The 16,127-nt window shown below is 39.2% G+C and overlaps 1 protein-coding gene across 1 annotated transcript in view; it reads left to right on the top strand.

Moving 5' to 3' along the window:
- The window catches only part of ARHGAP32 (Rho GTPase activating protein 32), a 385,046-nt gene that overhangs the window by 149,521 nt on the left and 219,398 nt on the right, over positions 1 to 16,127 (top strand). Inside the window, exon 6 of the mRNA XM_006901383.1 lies at positions 11,353 to 11,490. Within this exon, the coding sequence (XP_006901445.1) occupies positions 11,353 to 11,490 (138 nt within the window). The remainder of the gene's footprint in view (positions 1 to 11,352; positions 11,491 to 16,127) is intronic.

Genomic DNA, 16,127 nt, shown 5'->3' with positions numbered 1-16,127 from the left:
AAACACAAAGGATCTATTCAAAGAAAATTACAAAACATTACTACAAGAAACAAAAAGACACCTGAAGAAGTGGGAGAATATCCTTTGCTCATGCATAGAAAGACTCAATATTGTGAAAATGGCAATACGACCAAAGGCAATTTACACATTTAATGCAATCCAATACAGGTATCAATTTCATTCTTCAACAAAATGGAAAAGGCTATTTCCAATTTCATTTGGAATGGAAAGAAACCCCAAATAAGCAAAGCAGTCCTTAAAAAGAGAAATAAGGTAGGAAGCATCTCACTCCCTGATTTCAAATCCTACTATACTGCCATGGTGGTCAAGACAGCGTGGTACCGGTACAATGACAGACATACAGATCAATGGAATAGAATAAAATAGAGAATCCAGAAATCAGCTCATCTCCCTATAGTCAATTGATTTTTTGCAAAAATGTGAAATCAGTTAAGTAGGGAAGTGAAGGTGCTTGCCAGATTGGAAAACTGTTTGTAGAAAACTCAAGCAAGATCTACACCTCCCTCCATACACAAAAACCAACTCAAGTTGGATCATGGACCTAGGACTAAATCCAAGGACTATAAATTTCATTTAAAAAAAGCTTAGAAGAACTCTAGAAGTCCTAATCCACAACATAAACAGCCTTCCAAGCATCCTGAAAAATTTTCAACCAGGAAAGGATAAATAGTTAGATGGGACCTTCTAAAAATCAAATACCTATGCACATCTAAAAACTTCTCCAACAGGGTAAAAAGGAAAGCTACAGATTGGGAAAAAATATTTGGTAATGACATTTCAGATAAGTGACTTATATCTAGAATTTATAAAATACTCAAGCACCACAACAAGACAAAGATAAATAACCTAGCTGAAAAATAGGCACAGGATATGAACAGACACTTCACCAAAGAAGACATTCAGATGACAAACAAGCACATGAGGAAATGTTCAAAATCTCTAGCACTAAGAGAGATGCAAATCAAAACAAAAATGGTGCAACGGCCTTTGAGCTGTGGTGCTGGAGAAGAGTATTGAGAATACCATGGACTGCTAGGAAAACAAACAGATTTGTCTTGGAAAGGGTTAAACCGGGTGGCTCCTTGGAGGCAAGGATTCTGAGGCTCCGTCTAGCATACTTTGGACATGTTGTGAGGAGAGACCGGTCCTTAGAGAGGGACATCATGCTTGGGAGGGTGGAGGGACAGCGCAGGAGAGGAAGGCCCTCTATGAGGTGGATTGATTCAGTGACTGGGATAATTGGGATGGGAGTGTCAGAGACAGTGCGATTGGCACAGGACAGAGCAGAGTTTAGGGCTGTTGTACGTAGGGTCGCTATTAGTTGCAGGCAACTCGACGGCACATAACAACAACAACAGCAGCAACATACCTATGAGCAATCAAAGCAAAAATCCCCCTATAAACCAATAAGTAAAAGTCATAAACAGTGGAGAGAAGGAGCAGAATCCTGGCAGGTATAAGGAGTTACCGAGAGTGCGCAAACCTAACCTAATCCATGGTGTTGAGTTGATTCTAACTTATAATGGCTTTATATACAAAGCGGTAGAGCTCCATGGTATTTCTGAATCTACCACTCTTTCTAGGGCCCTATCTTTTCCTCTTAGAGTGGCAGGTGGGTACAAACCACTAGCCTTTTTAAGCTTAGTGCTTAATCGACAGTGTACCAAGGAATAGAAATCTTAAGTATTTCTTAACATTTGAAAAAATGGTAAGTTTCATTAATAATAAATGATAAGCAAACCTTGAGCCTTCATTTAAGGGGAGCTAGGGGTATGACGCTGGGCTGTATGAGGAGGAATGTGGCATCAGGATTGTATGAAGGTTCATCAACAACTTACATTATGCAGGTGACACAACCCTGCTTGCTGAAACTGAGGAGGACCTGAAGTGCTTGCTGCAGAAGGTCAAGGATTGCAGTATTCAATATGGATTGAAGCTCAACATCAAGAAAACAAAGATTCTCACCACTGGGCCAATTGGCAGCATCAGTATGGATGGTGAAGAGATTGAGATACTTAACAGTTTTAGTTTATTTGGTTCCACAGTCAACACTCTTGGTAGCAGCATCTAGGAAATCAAGAGACGAATTGCATTGGGTAAGTCAGCTGTGAGGGACCTCTCATAAGTACTGAAGAGCAATGACGTCAGGCTGGAGACTAAGGTGCACCTGATCCAGGCTATAGTCTTTGCAGTTATGTGCTATGCATCGGAGAGTTGGACAGTGAATAAGGATGATAGAAAGAGAATTGATGCCTTTGAGCTGTGGTGCTGGAGAAGAGTGCTGAATATACCATGGACTGCTAGAAGAACAAACAGGTTTGTCCTGGAGAGGATGAAGCCAGAATGCTCATTGGAGTCAAGGATTCTGAAGCTTCGTCTTACATACTTTGGGCATGTTGCAAGGAGGGACTGGTCCTTGGAGAGGGATATCATGTTTGGGAGAGTGGAAGGTCAGTGCAGGAGAGGAAGACCCTTGATGAGATGAATCGATTCTGTGAGTAGAGTGGTGGGAATGAGTGTGTTTGAGATGACAAGGTGACGAGGTTGGCACAGGATAGAACGGCCTGTAGGGTTCTTGTACATAGGGGTCGCTATGAGTCGCAGATGATCCAATGGCACATAGCAACAACAGCAACAGGAGTAAGAGAGTGGGAGGGGCCGAGAGAGGGAACTGAGTTTGATGCTATTTGGGTGCAGTGGGGAAGTGGGAACACAACACATGCAGCAAAGGGAGGAAGGACGAGGACGGCACCAATATATGCTGTTAATTGTGTCGTAAAGAAAGATCTCTCATCAGTTCTTTAGGGTAAAATGCTCATCTGTCAAATACTACTCTAAAGCTGAGCATCTAAATTAAAACAGACTAGGGAGAGGGTTGGGCCTTCAAAAACCAGTAGAGCACACTTAGAATAGACTAGCAGATATGCCACTAGAGACTGAACCTTCGTATTGGGAATCACAAAGGAGGAGGAACAGTTGCATACAGAGGCTACTCATTGGAATGTGGAATGTGAGAAGTATGAATGTAGGAAATTGGAGATTGTTAAGGAAGAAACGAAATGCATATATATTGACATACTAGCCATTGGTGAAATGAAATGCATTGGCATGGGGCATTTTGAATCAGACAATCATATAAATGGGGTTGCAGTTTTAGTTAAAAAGACCCTATCTAAATCCGTCTTGAAATAAAGTGTTGGGAGTGACAGGATAATACCTATATGCATACAAGAAATACCCGTTAATATCACCATCATTCAGATATATACACCAGCATTCAGAGCCAAAGAGGAGGAAATAAAGAACTTCTACCAGCTTTTGCAGTTAGAAATCAATAGAACATACAACCAAGGTGCATTAAAAATAATGGGTCACTGGAATGCAAAAGTTGAGAACAGGGAAGGATTGGTAGTTAGAAAACATAGACTTGGTGACAGAAATGAGGCTGCAGAGAGAATGATAGAACTCTGTACAACCAATGATTTATTCATTGCAAATACTTTTTATAAGAAACAGAAATGGTGACTGTAGAAAAAAATCACTGGAGAAGCTCAATATCGGCTCTCAAAATTAGGCTAGGGGCTGATTGTTTAACAGACCATCAACTACTCATATGCATGTTCAAACTGAAGCCAAAGAAAATGAAATCGACAAGAACCGAAGTTTGCTCTTGAGTCGTCCCACCTTAATAAACTATCTCAGGAACAGGTTTGAACACTAATGGGTGAAGAACAGATGAGCTGTGGAAGGGTATCAAGGATATAATCTAGGAAAAATGCGAAATGCAGAAATACAAAGGCAGAGGAAGAGCAAGACGGATGTCAAAAGAGACTGAAAATTGCACTAAAGTGTCAGAAAGCCAAAGTAAAGGCAAGACATCAAAAGTTAAGGCACTGATTAGAAGATTTTGGAGGTAAGCTTGGGAAGACAAAACAAAACATTATAATTAAATGTGCAAAGAACTGCAGTCAGAAAATCAAAAGGGACTAACTTGATCAGCATTTCTTAAGCTGAAGAAACTAAAGAAAAATTTCAAACCTCAAATTGTAATACTTGAGGATGCTGTAGCAGAATGTCGAATGATCCAGGAAGCATCTAAAGAAGGTGGAAGGAACACAGGGAGTCACTGTACCAAAAATAATTGGCTGACACAGAAGAATTTTATGAAATAGCATATGATCAAGAGGCAGTGGTGATGAAGGAGCAAGTTCAAGCTGCTCTGAAGCACTTGGCAAAAAACAAGGCCTAAGAGTTAATGGAATACCAATCGACCTATTTCACCAAACAGATGCAGCCCTGGACACGGTCATTAGGTGTGCCAATAAATCTGGAGGACAACCACCTGGAGAACTGACTAGAAGCAATTCATAAATATTCTCATACTGAAAATAAGTAACTTCACAGAGTATGGACATTATCAAACAGTATCAGTAATACCACATTCAAGCAAAATCCAATTGAAGATTAACCAAAAATGATTGTAGCAATATATTGACTGCCAAATGTGCAAGCAGAGGCAGATGAGGTCATGGCACTAGAGACATGATAGCCAATGTCAGATGGATCTTGGCTGAAAGCAGAGAGTGCCAGAGGAATGTCTATCTGTGTTTCCTTGACTATGTAAAGGTAATCGACTGTGTGGATCACAACAAACTGTGGCTAACCTTGAGAAGAAGAGGAATCCCAGAAAACTTTGTGCTTATGTGAAACCTATACTTGGACCAGGAAGCAGTCAAGGAAGCACTGCATGGTTCAAATCAGAAAAGGTGTACGTCAGCGATGCGTCCTATCTCTATACCTTTTCAATCTTTATGCAGAACAGATCATTTGGGAGGCTGGACTTTATGAGGAGGAATGTGGTGTCAGGATTGGAAGAAGACTCATCAACAATCTTCATTAAGCAGGTAACTCAACCTTGCTTGCTGAAACTGGGGAAAACCTGAAGCATTTATTGCAGGTCAGGGACTGCAGCCTTCAATATGGATTGAAGCTCAACATCAAGAAAACAAAGATTCTCTCCACTGGGCCAATTGGGAGCATCATGATAGATGGAGAGGAGATTAAGATTGTTAATAGCTTCTACTTGCTTGGCTCCACAATCAACACTCTTGGTCCCAGTGAATCAAAAGTCGATTTGCATTGGGAAAGTCTACTGTCAGGGACCTCTCCAGAGTATTGAAGAGCAATTATGTCAGTATACATACAGGTGTACCTAATCCAAGCCATGGTCTTCACAGTTAGTTGTTGTGCATCAGAAACCTGAACAGTGAATAAGGATGATAGAAGAATTATTAATGCCTTTGAGTTGTAATGTTGGTGTTAAATACAGCATGGATTACCAAGAGAACAACCAGATATGTCCTGGAGAGGGTGAAACTAGGCTGCTTCTTGTAGGGAAGGATTTTGAAGCTCCGTCTCACATAGTTTAGGCACATGGCGAAGAGGGACCAGTCCTTGGAGAAGGACATCCTGCTCAGTGGAGGAACATCGCAGGAGAAGACCCCAGATGTGATGAACTGACACAGTAACTGGGAAAATGGGGGTAGGTGGTCAGAGACAGTAAAACTGGCACAGGATAGGACAGAATTCAGAGCTATTGTAGGGTTGCTATGAGTCACAAGCAACTCAACTGCACTTAACAACAATAAGTTAAAAGATGTCAAAATGTCCTCTAGCCAGTTAACTATGTTATATATCTAATAATACCAAGTTTGACCAGTATTGGTGGAAAATGAGAAATCTAATCTTGGGTGAATAAATACTTAAAATAGTTATTGTCACTTCAGAGAGAAGCTCGGCACATTTGAAATGAGATTGATATGTTCTTGAGTAATTATCACAGAGAACACCTCACAGATGGGCAGGGAGGGGATGCACATGAAAGTCATTAGAACATTGCTTGCAAAATAATAGAATGTATATGATACCTACTTCTTTTCATAGAAGAATGGAAGAGTAAGCTGGTATTTGTTTCTGTAATAGCATTTACTTCAGAAGCACTTGGCAAAAAACTAAAGCCCAGGAATTGATGGAATACCAGCTGATGTATTTCAACAAATAGATTCTGTCCTGCATGTGCTTACCAAGTTGGGCCAGGAAATCTGGAGGAGAACTACTTGGTCAACTGACTGGAAGAGATCCATATTTATCCCCAGTCCAAAAAAAGGTGACCCGACAGAGTGTAGAAATTATTGAACAATATCACTATTATCACATATTAGCAAAATCCTGCTAAAGATTATCCAGAAAGGACAGGAGCAGTACATTGACAGAGAACTACCAGAGACATAAAAGCTACATTTAGAAGAAGTCATGGCACTAGAGACATTATTGCTGGTGTCAGATGATGGGTCTTGTCAGAAATCAGAGAGTGCCAGAGGAATGTGTTTGTTTTGTTTCATTGACTATGGGTGGATCATAACAAATTATAGCTAATATTGAGGAAAATGGGAATCCTGGAACACTTGATTGTGCATATGCAAAACCTATACTTGAACTGTGAAGCAGTCCTCAGAAAAGAGCAAAGAAACAATGCATGGCTTAAAATGATGTTAATGCTATGATGCAATTGCTACAAAATTTAAGGCAAACAATATGTATCTAGTTTATGAATACATACCTGTGTCATAAATATCGAAAAGCAAGCGTATATACACAATTAATGATAATGCTTCATCTCCACTCCTCAGATTTACCAAAGGAATAATAGAGATAATGAGGTTTTACAATGGCAATAGTTGGCTTAAAATAAGAAAATTCAGAACTTTGAAATGAAAAAGTAACATTTGTGTAATGCCTATGATAAATACATAAGTAGTGTTGTTGTTGTTGTTGTTGTTTACTGTTAAGGTGGAACTTAGAACTGACTCATAGGTGATCTTCTTGTGGGTTTTCAGAGGCACTTAATCGCATGGGAGGAGATTGTCCATCCTTCTCCTGCAAAGCAGCTGATGTATTCACACCTTGTACCGTTGGGGTCTCACATGCCATATGGCTGCCCATGGTGGACAGTGTTTGGTGGTACTCCCCATGTTAAGACAGATTTCGAAGCAGGAGTGGCATCTGCTTCTTAAACTACATGCCACTGGAAACTCTATGAACTTGGAGAAATGATAGTTATAGAAAGGCCTCAGGTCTTTTGTTCATAGAGTCACATAGAGTGCATGACTCCATGACAATCAACAACAGCCTTGGAGATTGCAGTATAGCTTCTTCCCACTAGGACACCAGCGCTCCCTAAAACAGAAAAAAGCACTAACTTATTTTTGTATGTTTGAAGTATTAGAATAATTGAAAAATATTTGAAAATGTGACAATAGATAATAGTCACGACACGGGGGTAAGTGAAAGAAACAGCTTTCTTAAAGGAAAGGATGATTAGATATTATGTATATGACCATTAACAACCAGGAACAGGACAAGCATTATAAAATTAATTAGAAGAGTGGTAGAGAGGAAAATGTGTAAGAATGAATGAATGAATGATTGAAATACCAGTCTTTGTAAATTTTCACAGAAATCACAACTTTTTAAAAAAGTTGTTAACATTTAAAAAGATTTGCTTCATTGTTAACCAAAAAGATTTTAAGTTCAGTTTCGCCCCAGAAATCATGTTGGAAAAATGGGGCTGATGATTTATTTCTTTTTTTTTATTTATTTCTTAAAAATTAGCTATTTAAACCTTTTCAGCAGAGATATACTCTTCTATACATGGGCCACCTTGTTATTGTTGTTTTTGCTTACCATCACATCAGAGCCAACCCACAGAAGCACTTCTGACTGGTTTTAAGTTAAAGAAAATGAAATAACAAGAAAATGGGAGATTCTTAACACTGGACCAATTGTTGTTCTTGTTGTTGATTGACTTCGAGTCAAGAACGACTCATAGCAACCATATGAACAAAAGGCCTGAAGCCCTTCTACAATTCTCAACACTTATCAAAGTTCAGTGTTTCCAGAGGCATCTTGTTTAGAAAGTGGATGCCACTCCTGCTTCCAAACCTGTCAAAGTATGTTATTGTTGTTATGTGCTGTTGAGTCTCCTGCCCAGTCTCACTAATTCTAGCACACCAACCCCAATTTCCCCAGTTACTGTATCAATTCATCTCATCCAGGGTCTTTCTCTCCTGTACTATCTGTCCACCATTTCGAATATAATGTCCTTCTCCAAGGACCAATCTCTCTTGGCCATGTGCCTAAAGTAAGTGAGGCAGAGCTTCAGAATCATAGCCTCAAAGGAGAGTTTCACCCTCTCCAAGACAGATCTGTTTGTTTTCTTGGCAGCCGATGGTATGTTCAAGATTATTCTCCAGCACCACAACCCAAAGGTTCTTCTTCTGTTATCCTTAGTCATTGTCCAACTCTGTGAAGTATTACAAGTAATTGAGAAGGTGCATTTTTGTATCTATACTGACATTGTTGCTCTTCAGCACTCTGGAGAGGTCCATGACAGCATATTTTCCCCAATGCAGTTCCTCTTTTGCTTTTCTGACTGCCAGTGTCAAGAGTGTTGATTGTGGGGCTGAGCAGGCTGTAATTGCTAACAGCCTCAATTACTTCTCAGTTTATTATGGTGCCACCAATTGGTCCAGTGGTGAGAATCTTTGTCTTCTTGATGTTGAGTTTCAATCCATATTGAAGACTACAGTCCTTGACCTTTTGCAGCAAGTGCTTTTGGTTTTCTTGAGTTTCAGCAAGCAAGGTTGTGTGATCTGTATATCGTAGGTTGTTAATGAGTCCTTTTCCAGTCTTGATGCCACATTCCTCCTCATAAAGCCCTGCCTCCCGAATGATTTGTTCTGCATCCAGTTTAAAAAGGTATGGGGACAGGATGCATTCCTGATGTACTCCTTTCCTGATTTTAAACCATACGTTGTTTCCTTGCTCTGTCCCCTGAAGACTGCTTCTTGGTCCAAATATAGGTTTCTTATAAGCACGATCAAGTAAGTGTTCTAAGATTCCCATTTTCCTCAAGGTTAGCCACAATTTATTGTGATCCACACAGTCAAATGCCTTTGCATAATTAATGAAACACAGACATTCTTCTGATACTCTATGCTCTCTGCTAAGATCCATCTGACATTGACAATAATGTCTCTAGTGCCATGAACCAGCTTATATTTCTGGTAGTTCTTTGTCATTGTACTGTTAAGTCTTTTCTGGATAATTTTCAGGATTTTGCTAGTATGTGATATTAGTGAAATTGTTCGATAATTTCCATACTCTCTTGCATCACCTTTTTTTGGGAATGGGAATAAATATGGATATCTTCCAGTCAGTGGCCAAGTTGTTGTCCTCCAGATTTCTTGGCACAACTTGGTGAGGACATGCAGGGCAACATGTGTTTGCTAAAATACATCACTTGGTATTCCATCAGTTCCTGGGGCCTTATTTTTTTTGGCAAGTCCTTCAGAGCAGCCTGCACTTCCTCTTTCATCTCCATTGTCTCTAGATCATATGTCGTTTCTTGAAATTCTTCTGTTTCCGCCAATTCTTTTTGGTACAGTGACTCCTTATACACCTTCCATCTTCTCTTAAAGCTTCCTTAACCATTCAATATTCTGCCCATAGCATCCTTAAGCATTGCAACTTGTGACTTGGTTTTCTTTTTCAGTTCTTTCAGCTTAAGAAATGCTGAGCAGGTTCAGTCCTTTTGATTTTCTGACTCCAGCTCCTTGCACAATTTATTATAATATTTTATAATATTGTTAACAATTTCAACTTGTATGGTTCTACAATCAGCACTCTTGGCACCAGCATTCAGGAAACTAAATTATTAATTCCATTAGGAAAATCTACTGCTAGGGACCTCTTCAGAGTACTAAAGAGCAACGATATCATTATAGAGAGTAAGGCCATAGTCTTCTAATTATCTGTTATACATGAGAGAGCTGGCCAGTGACCAAAGATGACAGTGGAAGGATTGATGCTTTTGAGCTGTGCTGCTAGAGAAAAGTATTAACAGGTCTCTCCTTGAGAGGGTGAAGCCAAGCTGCTCTTTAGAGGCAAGGATTTGAGGTTATGTCTCACTTACTTTGGGCATGTTGCCAGGAGGGTCCAGTTGAAGAAAGGAAAACCCTTAATGAGATGGATTTTCAGAGTAACTAGGGTAATGAGGTGGGTGTTCAGAGACAATGAGATTGGCATAGATAGAGCAGGATTCAGAACTGTTGTTCTTAGGGTACTATGAGTCATAGTCCACTAGAGGGTTCATAACAAGAACAATAACAAGGGAGAAGATTGCCTGTCCTTCTCAGAGGAGCCAGTAGATTTGAATCACATACATTTACATTAGCAACACAGCTCCTTACCATGGGGCCACCAGAGCTCATGAGAGCTCATGAGTCTGGCCTATCATAATCAGGGTCAATTTGTTAGAGACCTAGGACCAGAAAAGACTGTGCCTGTCAGCTATCTTATTTCATCCTTATAATCATCTGAATAATGGATAGTGCTTCCTATCTTTATAATAGTGGAGAAAATAATTATGATCCAAAGTGAAACGAGGAACATGTTTTTTTATATACCTATGGTTAGAATTTAGGTCCTCTATCATGAAATAATCCCTTTTACTTTTCCCCAGTGTGGCTGGGTGGAATGAGGAAGATCTGTGGAAGTTCTGACATGGTTACACTTGAAGGTTTTCTCTTAGTCCTTTGACACTTTTATAGAACTTTCAAACACCTTTCCCAAAATTAAACTGCAAAGCTGAATGGTGTGCTGTCAGGAACTGCTCACTGAGCTGATTGTGGAGAGTTTTGAAAGACCATGTGAAAATTTTGTGTTTTGGATATGAGAGGAGGGAGAAAACATGATGTCTTGGAAAATATGCCTGATAAGAACTCAAGACTGATTAAGAAATGATAGATTCAAGATAAAATTATGAAATAATAGTTAATAAATGTGGGTATGATTTATTTAAAAAGTCATTAAAATTTTAATTCCCATGAGTTCAAGGCCACCTGATCTCTAACAGTTATTACTTTTAGAGAAAGTCAGTGGTCTCTTGTCAAGTGGTAGAAAAAAGGTGAGAGTTCTTCTTATCTGCTATTAAACAATGTAATATAATTCTTTATTGTTGTTGATTGCCTTTGAGTCAAGCACAGCTCATAGCAACTCTATGAACAAATGGCCTGAAGGCCCTCTACAACTGTCGACATTTATCAAAGTTCATAGAGTTTCTGGAGGCAGGTTGTTTAGGAATTGGATGCAGCTCCTGCTTCCATAATTCCCTATAGTGCTTTGAAAATTAACTGTTGTCTATCAAATATTAACAAAATATTCTCAAAATATCAAATGCTTTAAATTAAATATTATTTTCTTTAATTACAGGGCAAAAGTTGGATTGTTAAACGAAGTTACGAAGATTTTCGGGTACTTGATAAACATCTTCATTTATGCATTTATGACCGAAGGTTCTCCCAGCTCTCAGAGCTTCCTCGTTCTGATGCTTTGAAGGATAGTCCAGGGGTAAATATCCTGTATTTCTAGAAGTATTCTCCTTCTATGAATAGGTGGCAAATTTCTTTGTATACTAAAATTTCAGTTCAGATTGACCACTATGAATAAGATGATTTCTGGAATTGTTTAACTTTTTCATACCTAAAATCTAATAACACTCTGTAAATATTTAAAATTAAAGTAGATTCAATATATACTTTTATACAGATTGTTTTTTAAAAAATGAACCTTGTACTAGTACATAATAGGTTATATATATATATAAATAAAATTAGGATTCTCCAGAGAGTTTAAGAACTATGGAAGCAAATATATGGAAAAAGATATTATTTTTAGGTGCCCTTGAGTCCACTGTGACAACAGATCAGGACCGTGGCCTGTCCTGCACCATCCTTACAGTCTCTGCCACTCTTGGACACATTATTGCAGTCATTTGATAGTCCATTTCATTGAAAGTCATCCTCTCTCTCACTTAGCCTCTACTTTTCCCAACATGATTTTTTCCAATCACTGGCATTTCCTGACAGTGTGCCCAAATAGTGTGAGAGAAAGTTTAATCATCCTTGCAAGGAGTAGCCTGCTTACACTTCCTCCAAGACACCTTTTTTTTTGTTGTTTTGGCAGTCTGTGATATATTCAGTATTATTCACTAACTCAAAATTCAGAAGTTTCAACTCTTCTTTGATTTTTCTTATTCATTGTTCAAATTTCCCATGCATATAAAGCAATTGAAAAATACCAAAGCTGTGGCACATCTTAGTCTTTAAACTGACATCCTTCCTCTTTGGCACTTTAGAGGCAGTGTATTTTCCTAGAGGAGCAAATCTGTTGATATCTTAACTGCTGTCCCCATGGATATTTATTACAGATCCAATGAAAATAGTGATCTTTAAAGTAATTTTAATAATAACAAAACAATAATAGGACTACATTCAAACTTGACATAATTAAACAGGGATTAGTGAGTGAGGAAATTAAATGGTCTAATCCAACACCCATCAATGTTTTTGGACAACAGAATTTTTCCATAGGGTTTCTGAGGTTGTCAATAATTATGGAAGCAAACATCTTTATCCAATGGAAGACCAGTAACAATTTTTATTTCTTAGCAGCTGAACACTTACCCACTGTTTTGTAGGGTTTCTTTTATAAGATTATACCTCCAAAAATTGGAAGAATGATAGAATACTGATAATTAAAATAGAAAATAAAATTCCTAATTCTCTCTCCAAGGATTTCAAAGAAGAAAGTATATGGGAGAAAAGAATTAAAATTGTTGTTTATTGTTATGTGCCATTGAGTTGCTTCCAATTCATATCAACCCTGTGTACAAGAGCCCTCAAAGCTTCCCTATCCTGTGCCAACCTCACTGTCTTGAACACATGCATCCCACCACTCCAATCACAGAATCAATCCCTCTCATCGAGGGTCTTCCTCTCCTGCGCCGTCCTTCAACTCTCCCAAACAAGATGTCCCTCTTCAAGGACCAGTCCCTCCTTGCAATATGCCCAAAGTATGTCAGATGAAGCTTTAGAATCCTTGACTCTAAGGAGCGTTTTGGCTTCACCTTCTCCAGGACAAACCTGTTTGTTCTCCTAGCATTCGATGGTATATTCAACTCTCTTCTCCAGCACCACAGCTTAAAGGCATCAATTCTCTTTTTGTCATCCCTATTCACTGTCCAACTCTTCGATGCATAGCACGCAATTATGAAGACTATACCAAGAGGCAGTAGTCAGAACAGAGCAGGGACACACTGGATGGTTCAAGATCAAGAAAGGGGTCCGTCAGGGATGTATTTTGTCTCCATACCTTTTCAATCTGTATGCAGAACAGATCATCCGAGATGCTGCACTGTACAAGGAGGAATGTGACATCAGCATTGGTGGAAGAATCGTCAACAACCTGTATTATGCAGATGACACAACCCTGCTTGTTGAAATTGAGGAGGACCTGAAGCGCTTGCTGCAGAAGGTCAAGGACTACAGTCTTCAATATGGATTGAAGCTCAGTATCAAGAAAACAAAGTTTCTCATCACTGGGCCGTATGGATGGTGAAGAGATTGAGATAGTTAACAGTTTTAGTTTGCTTGGCTCCACAGTCAACACTCTTGGTAACAGCAACCAGGAAACCAGGAGACGAATTTCATTGGGAAAGTCAGCTGTGAGGGACCTCTCAAGAGTATTGAAGAGCAGTGGTGCCAGGCTGGAGACTAAGGTGCGTCTGATCCAGCCTATAGTCTTTGCCATTACATGCTATGCATCGGAGAGTTGGACAGTGAATAGACATGATAGAAAGAGAATTGATGCCTTTGAGTTGTGGTGCTGGAGAAGAGTGTTGAATATACCATGGACTGCTAGGAGAACAGACAGGTTTGTCCTGGAGAGGGTGAAGCCAGAATGTTCCCTGGAGTCAAAGATTCTGAAGCTTTGTCTGACATACTTTGGGCATGTTGCAAGGAGGGACTGGTCCTTGGAGAGGAACATCATGTTTGGCAGAGTGGAGGGATGGTGCAGGAAAGGAAGACCCTCGATGAGGTGGTTCAATTCTGTGAGTGGAGTGGTGGAAATGAGTGTGTTTGAGACAGTAAGGTTGGCACAAGATAGAACAGCGTTTTGGGCTCTTGTACATAGCGTCGCTATGAGTTGCAAATGACTTGATGGCACATACCAACAACAACATAGCCTGGATCAGGTGCACCTTAGTCTCCAGCATGACATCGTTGCTCTTCAGTACTCTTGAGAGGTCCTCACAGCTGACTTTCCCAGTGCAATTCATCTTTTAATTTCCTGGCTGCTGTTACCAAGAATGTTGACTGTGGAACCAAATAAACTAAAACTGTTAACTATCTCAATCTTTTCACCATCCACACTGATACTGCTAATTGGCCCAGTGGTGAGAATCTTTGTTTTCTTGATGTTGAGTTTCAATCCATATTGAGGGTTGCAGTCCCTGATCTTCTGCAGCAAGTGCTTCAGGTCCTCCTCAGTTTCAGCAAGCAGGGTTTTGTCATCTCTGTAACACAGGTTGTTGCTGACTCTTCCACCAATCCTGATGCCACATTCCTCCTTGTACAGCCCAGCGTCTTGGATGATCTGTTCTGCATACAGATTGAAAAGGTATGGAGACAAAATACATTCCTGATGGACCCCCTTCTTCATTTTGAACCATGTAGTGTCTCCTTGCTCTGTTCTTACAATTGTCTTTTGGTCCAAGTATAGATTTCACACAATTAGTTTTGTGAAAATACACTAACAATTAGGAAGAATATAATTCTTTAAATGGTAACATCAATGAACGGAAAAGATTCACAGACATTAGAAACATAACAGTGAAGTATGAAGTAAAACCTAATTTTCTTAGAAATAAGAATAGCCACCCTGGATACATAAATACAGTGCAGGGCTTTTGGCCATGTACTGAAGGGTGATTCCTTCAAATATTAAGTTAATTTTCAGTTAAGAGAGTAGGGCAAAGTAGAGATGTCATCAGTTATCTAAGAACTGACACTACAACAGGTTCCAGGATTGTCTTAATACCAAAGATTCTTTTCTTTAATCGAGATCCTAGAGGCATTCTCTATTTCAGTCTGTCTTAGAATAATAACTATCAACAGGTCTCAGATTTCTGTATCCTCTTTTTAATAGAGCATCCAGATTGAACTGGAGTTTTGTAGTGCAATTCCTAATTATCTCCTTTTAACTCTTTAGATATAAAAATATAAAATACGCAATGGAAGATTTGACATGTCAACCATTTTTAAGTGTGCAATCCAGTGGTATTAACTACCATTGTAGTATTGTGTTATTGTCACATTATTCCCACTCCTTATTTATGACCGTGGCTGAGTCCCATTGATAAGGTTGCTATGGTAAAATGGCCTTACATAAAAAGGAAGGTATATAACTGACTTAAATGACTTCCAAATTGCATCCTTACATATCTACCTAATTTTGATATTACTTATCTGTCAAATTACATTGTTCTAAATCTTAACCATTGTACTCCTGTCCTATCAGTGCTCCTTCATTGCGTTGCTGCTAAATGACATCAGTAACTGCCACACTGCTGAGTCCTGCCTGGCTCAGCCGAGTAGACAGAGGCTTAATTATTGTTGCCAGTGACCCTTAATGTCCACACTCGCAGGTGGATGTTAGTCTGCAAAATAGTTGGATAGTGATTTTTTTCACTATTGTAAATACAAATTGTTGGATACTAAAATAGTCAATTAAAAAACCTGTTTATTTGGGTGTTTGGGTTTTGTTTTGTTTTTTAAAATCATCAACTCAAACAGAAACTGTACGCATTAAATAATAACTCCCATTTTTCCACCTCCACAAGTTATGGTAACCACTAATCTGCCTTCTGTCTTTGTACATTTTCCTCTATTAGATGTCATTGTTGTTGTTAGGTGCCTTCAGGTCAAATATGACTCATAGTGATACTGTGAACAACAGATCTGAACCCTGTCCTTTCCTGTGGCATCTCCATCATCCCTAACTACAAATTAGATAATAAAACTTATATTTTGTTTCTGGCTTATTTTACTTACCGTAGAAGGCCCTCTATGAGGTGGATTGATTCAGTGACTGGGATAATTGGGATGGGAGTGTCAGAGACAGTGCGATTGGCACAGGACAGAGCG

Source organism: Elephantulus edwardii, unplaced genomic scaffold (genome assembly GCF_000299155.1).
Source record: "Elephantulus edwardii isolate Elephantulus edwardi_28Jun2011 unplaced genomic scaffold, EleEdw1.0 scaffold00323, whole genome shotgun sequence".
Lineage (NCBI taxonomy): Eukaryota > Metazoa > Chordata > Mammalia > Macroscelidea > Macroscelididae > Elephantulus > Elephantulus edwardii.
This window is presented reverse-complemented; position numbering and strand designations above follow the sequence as displayed.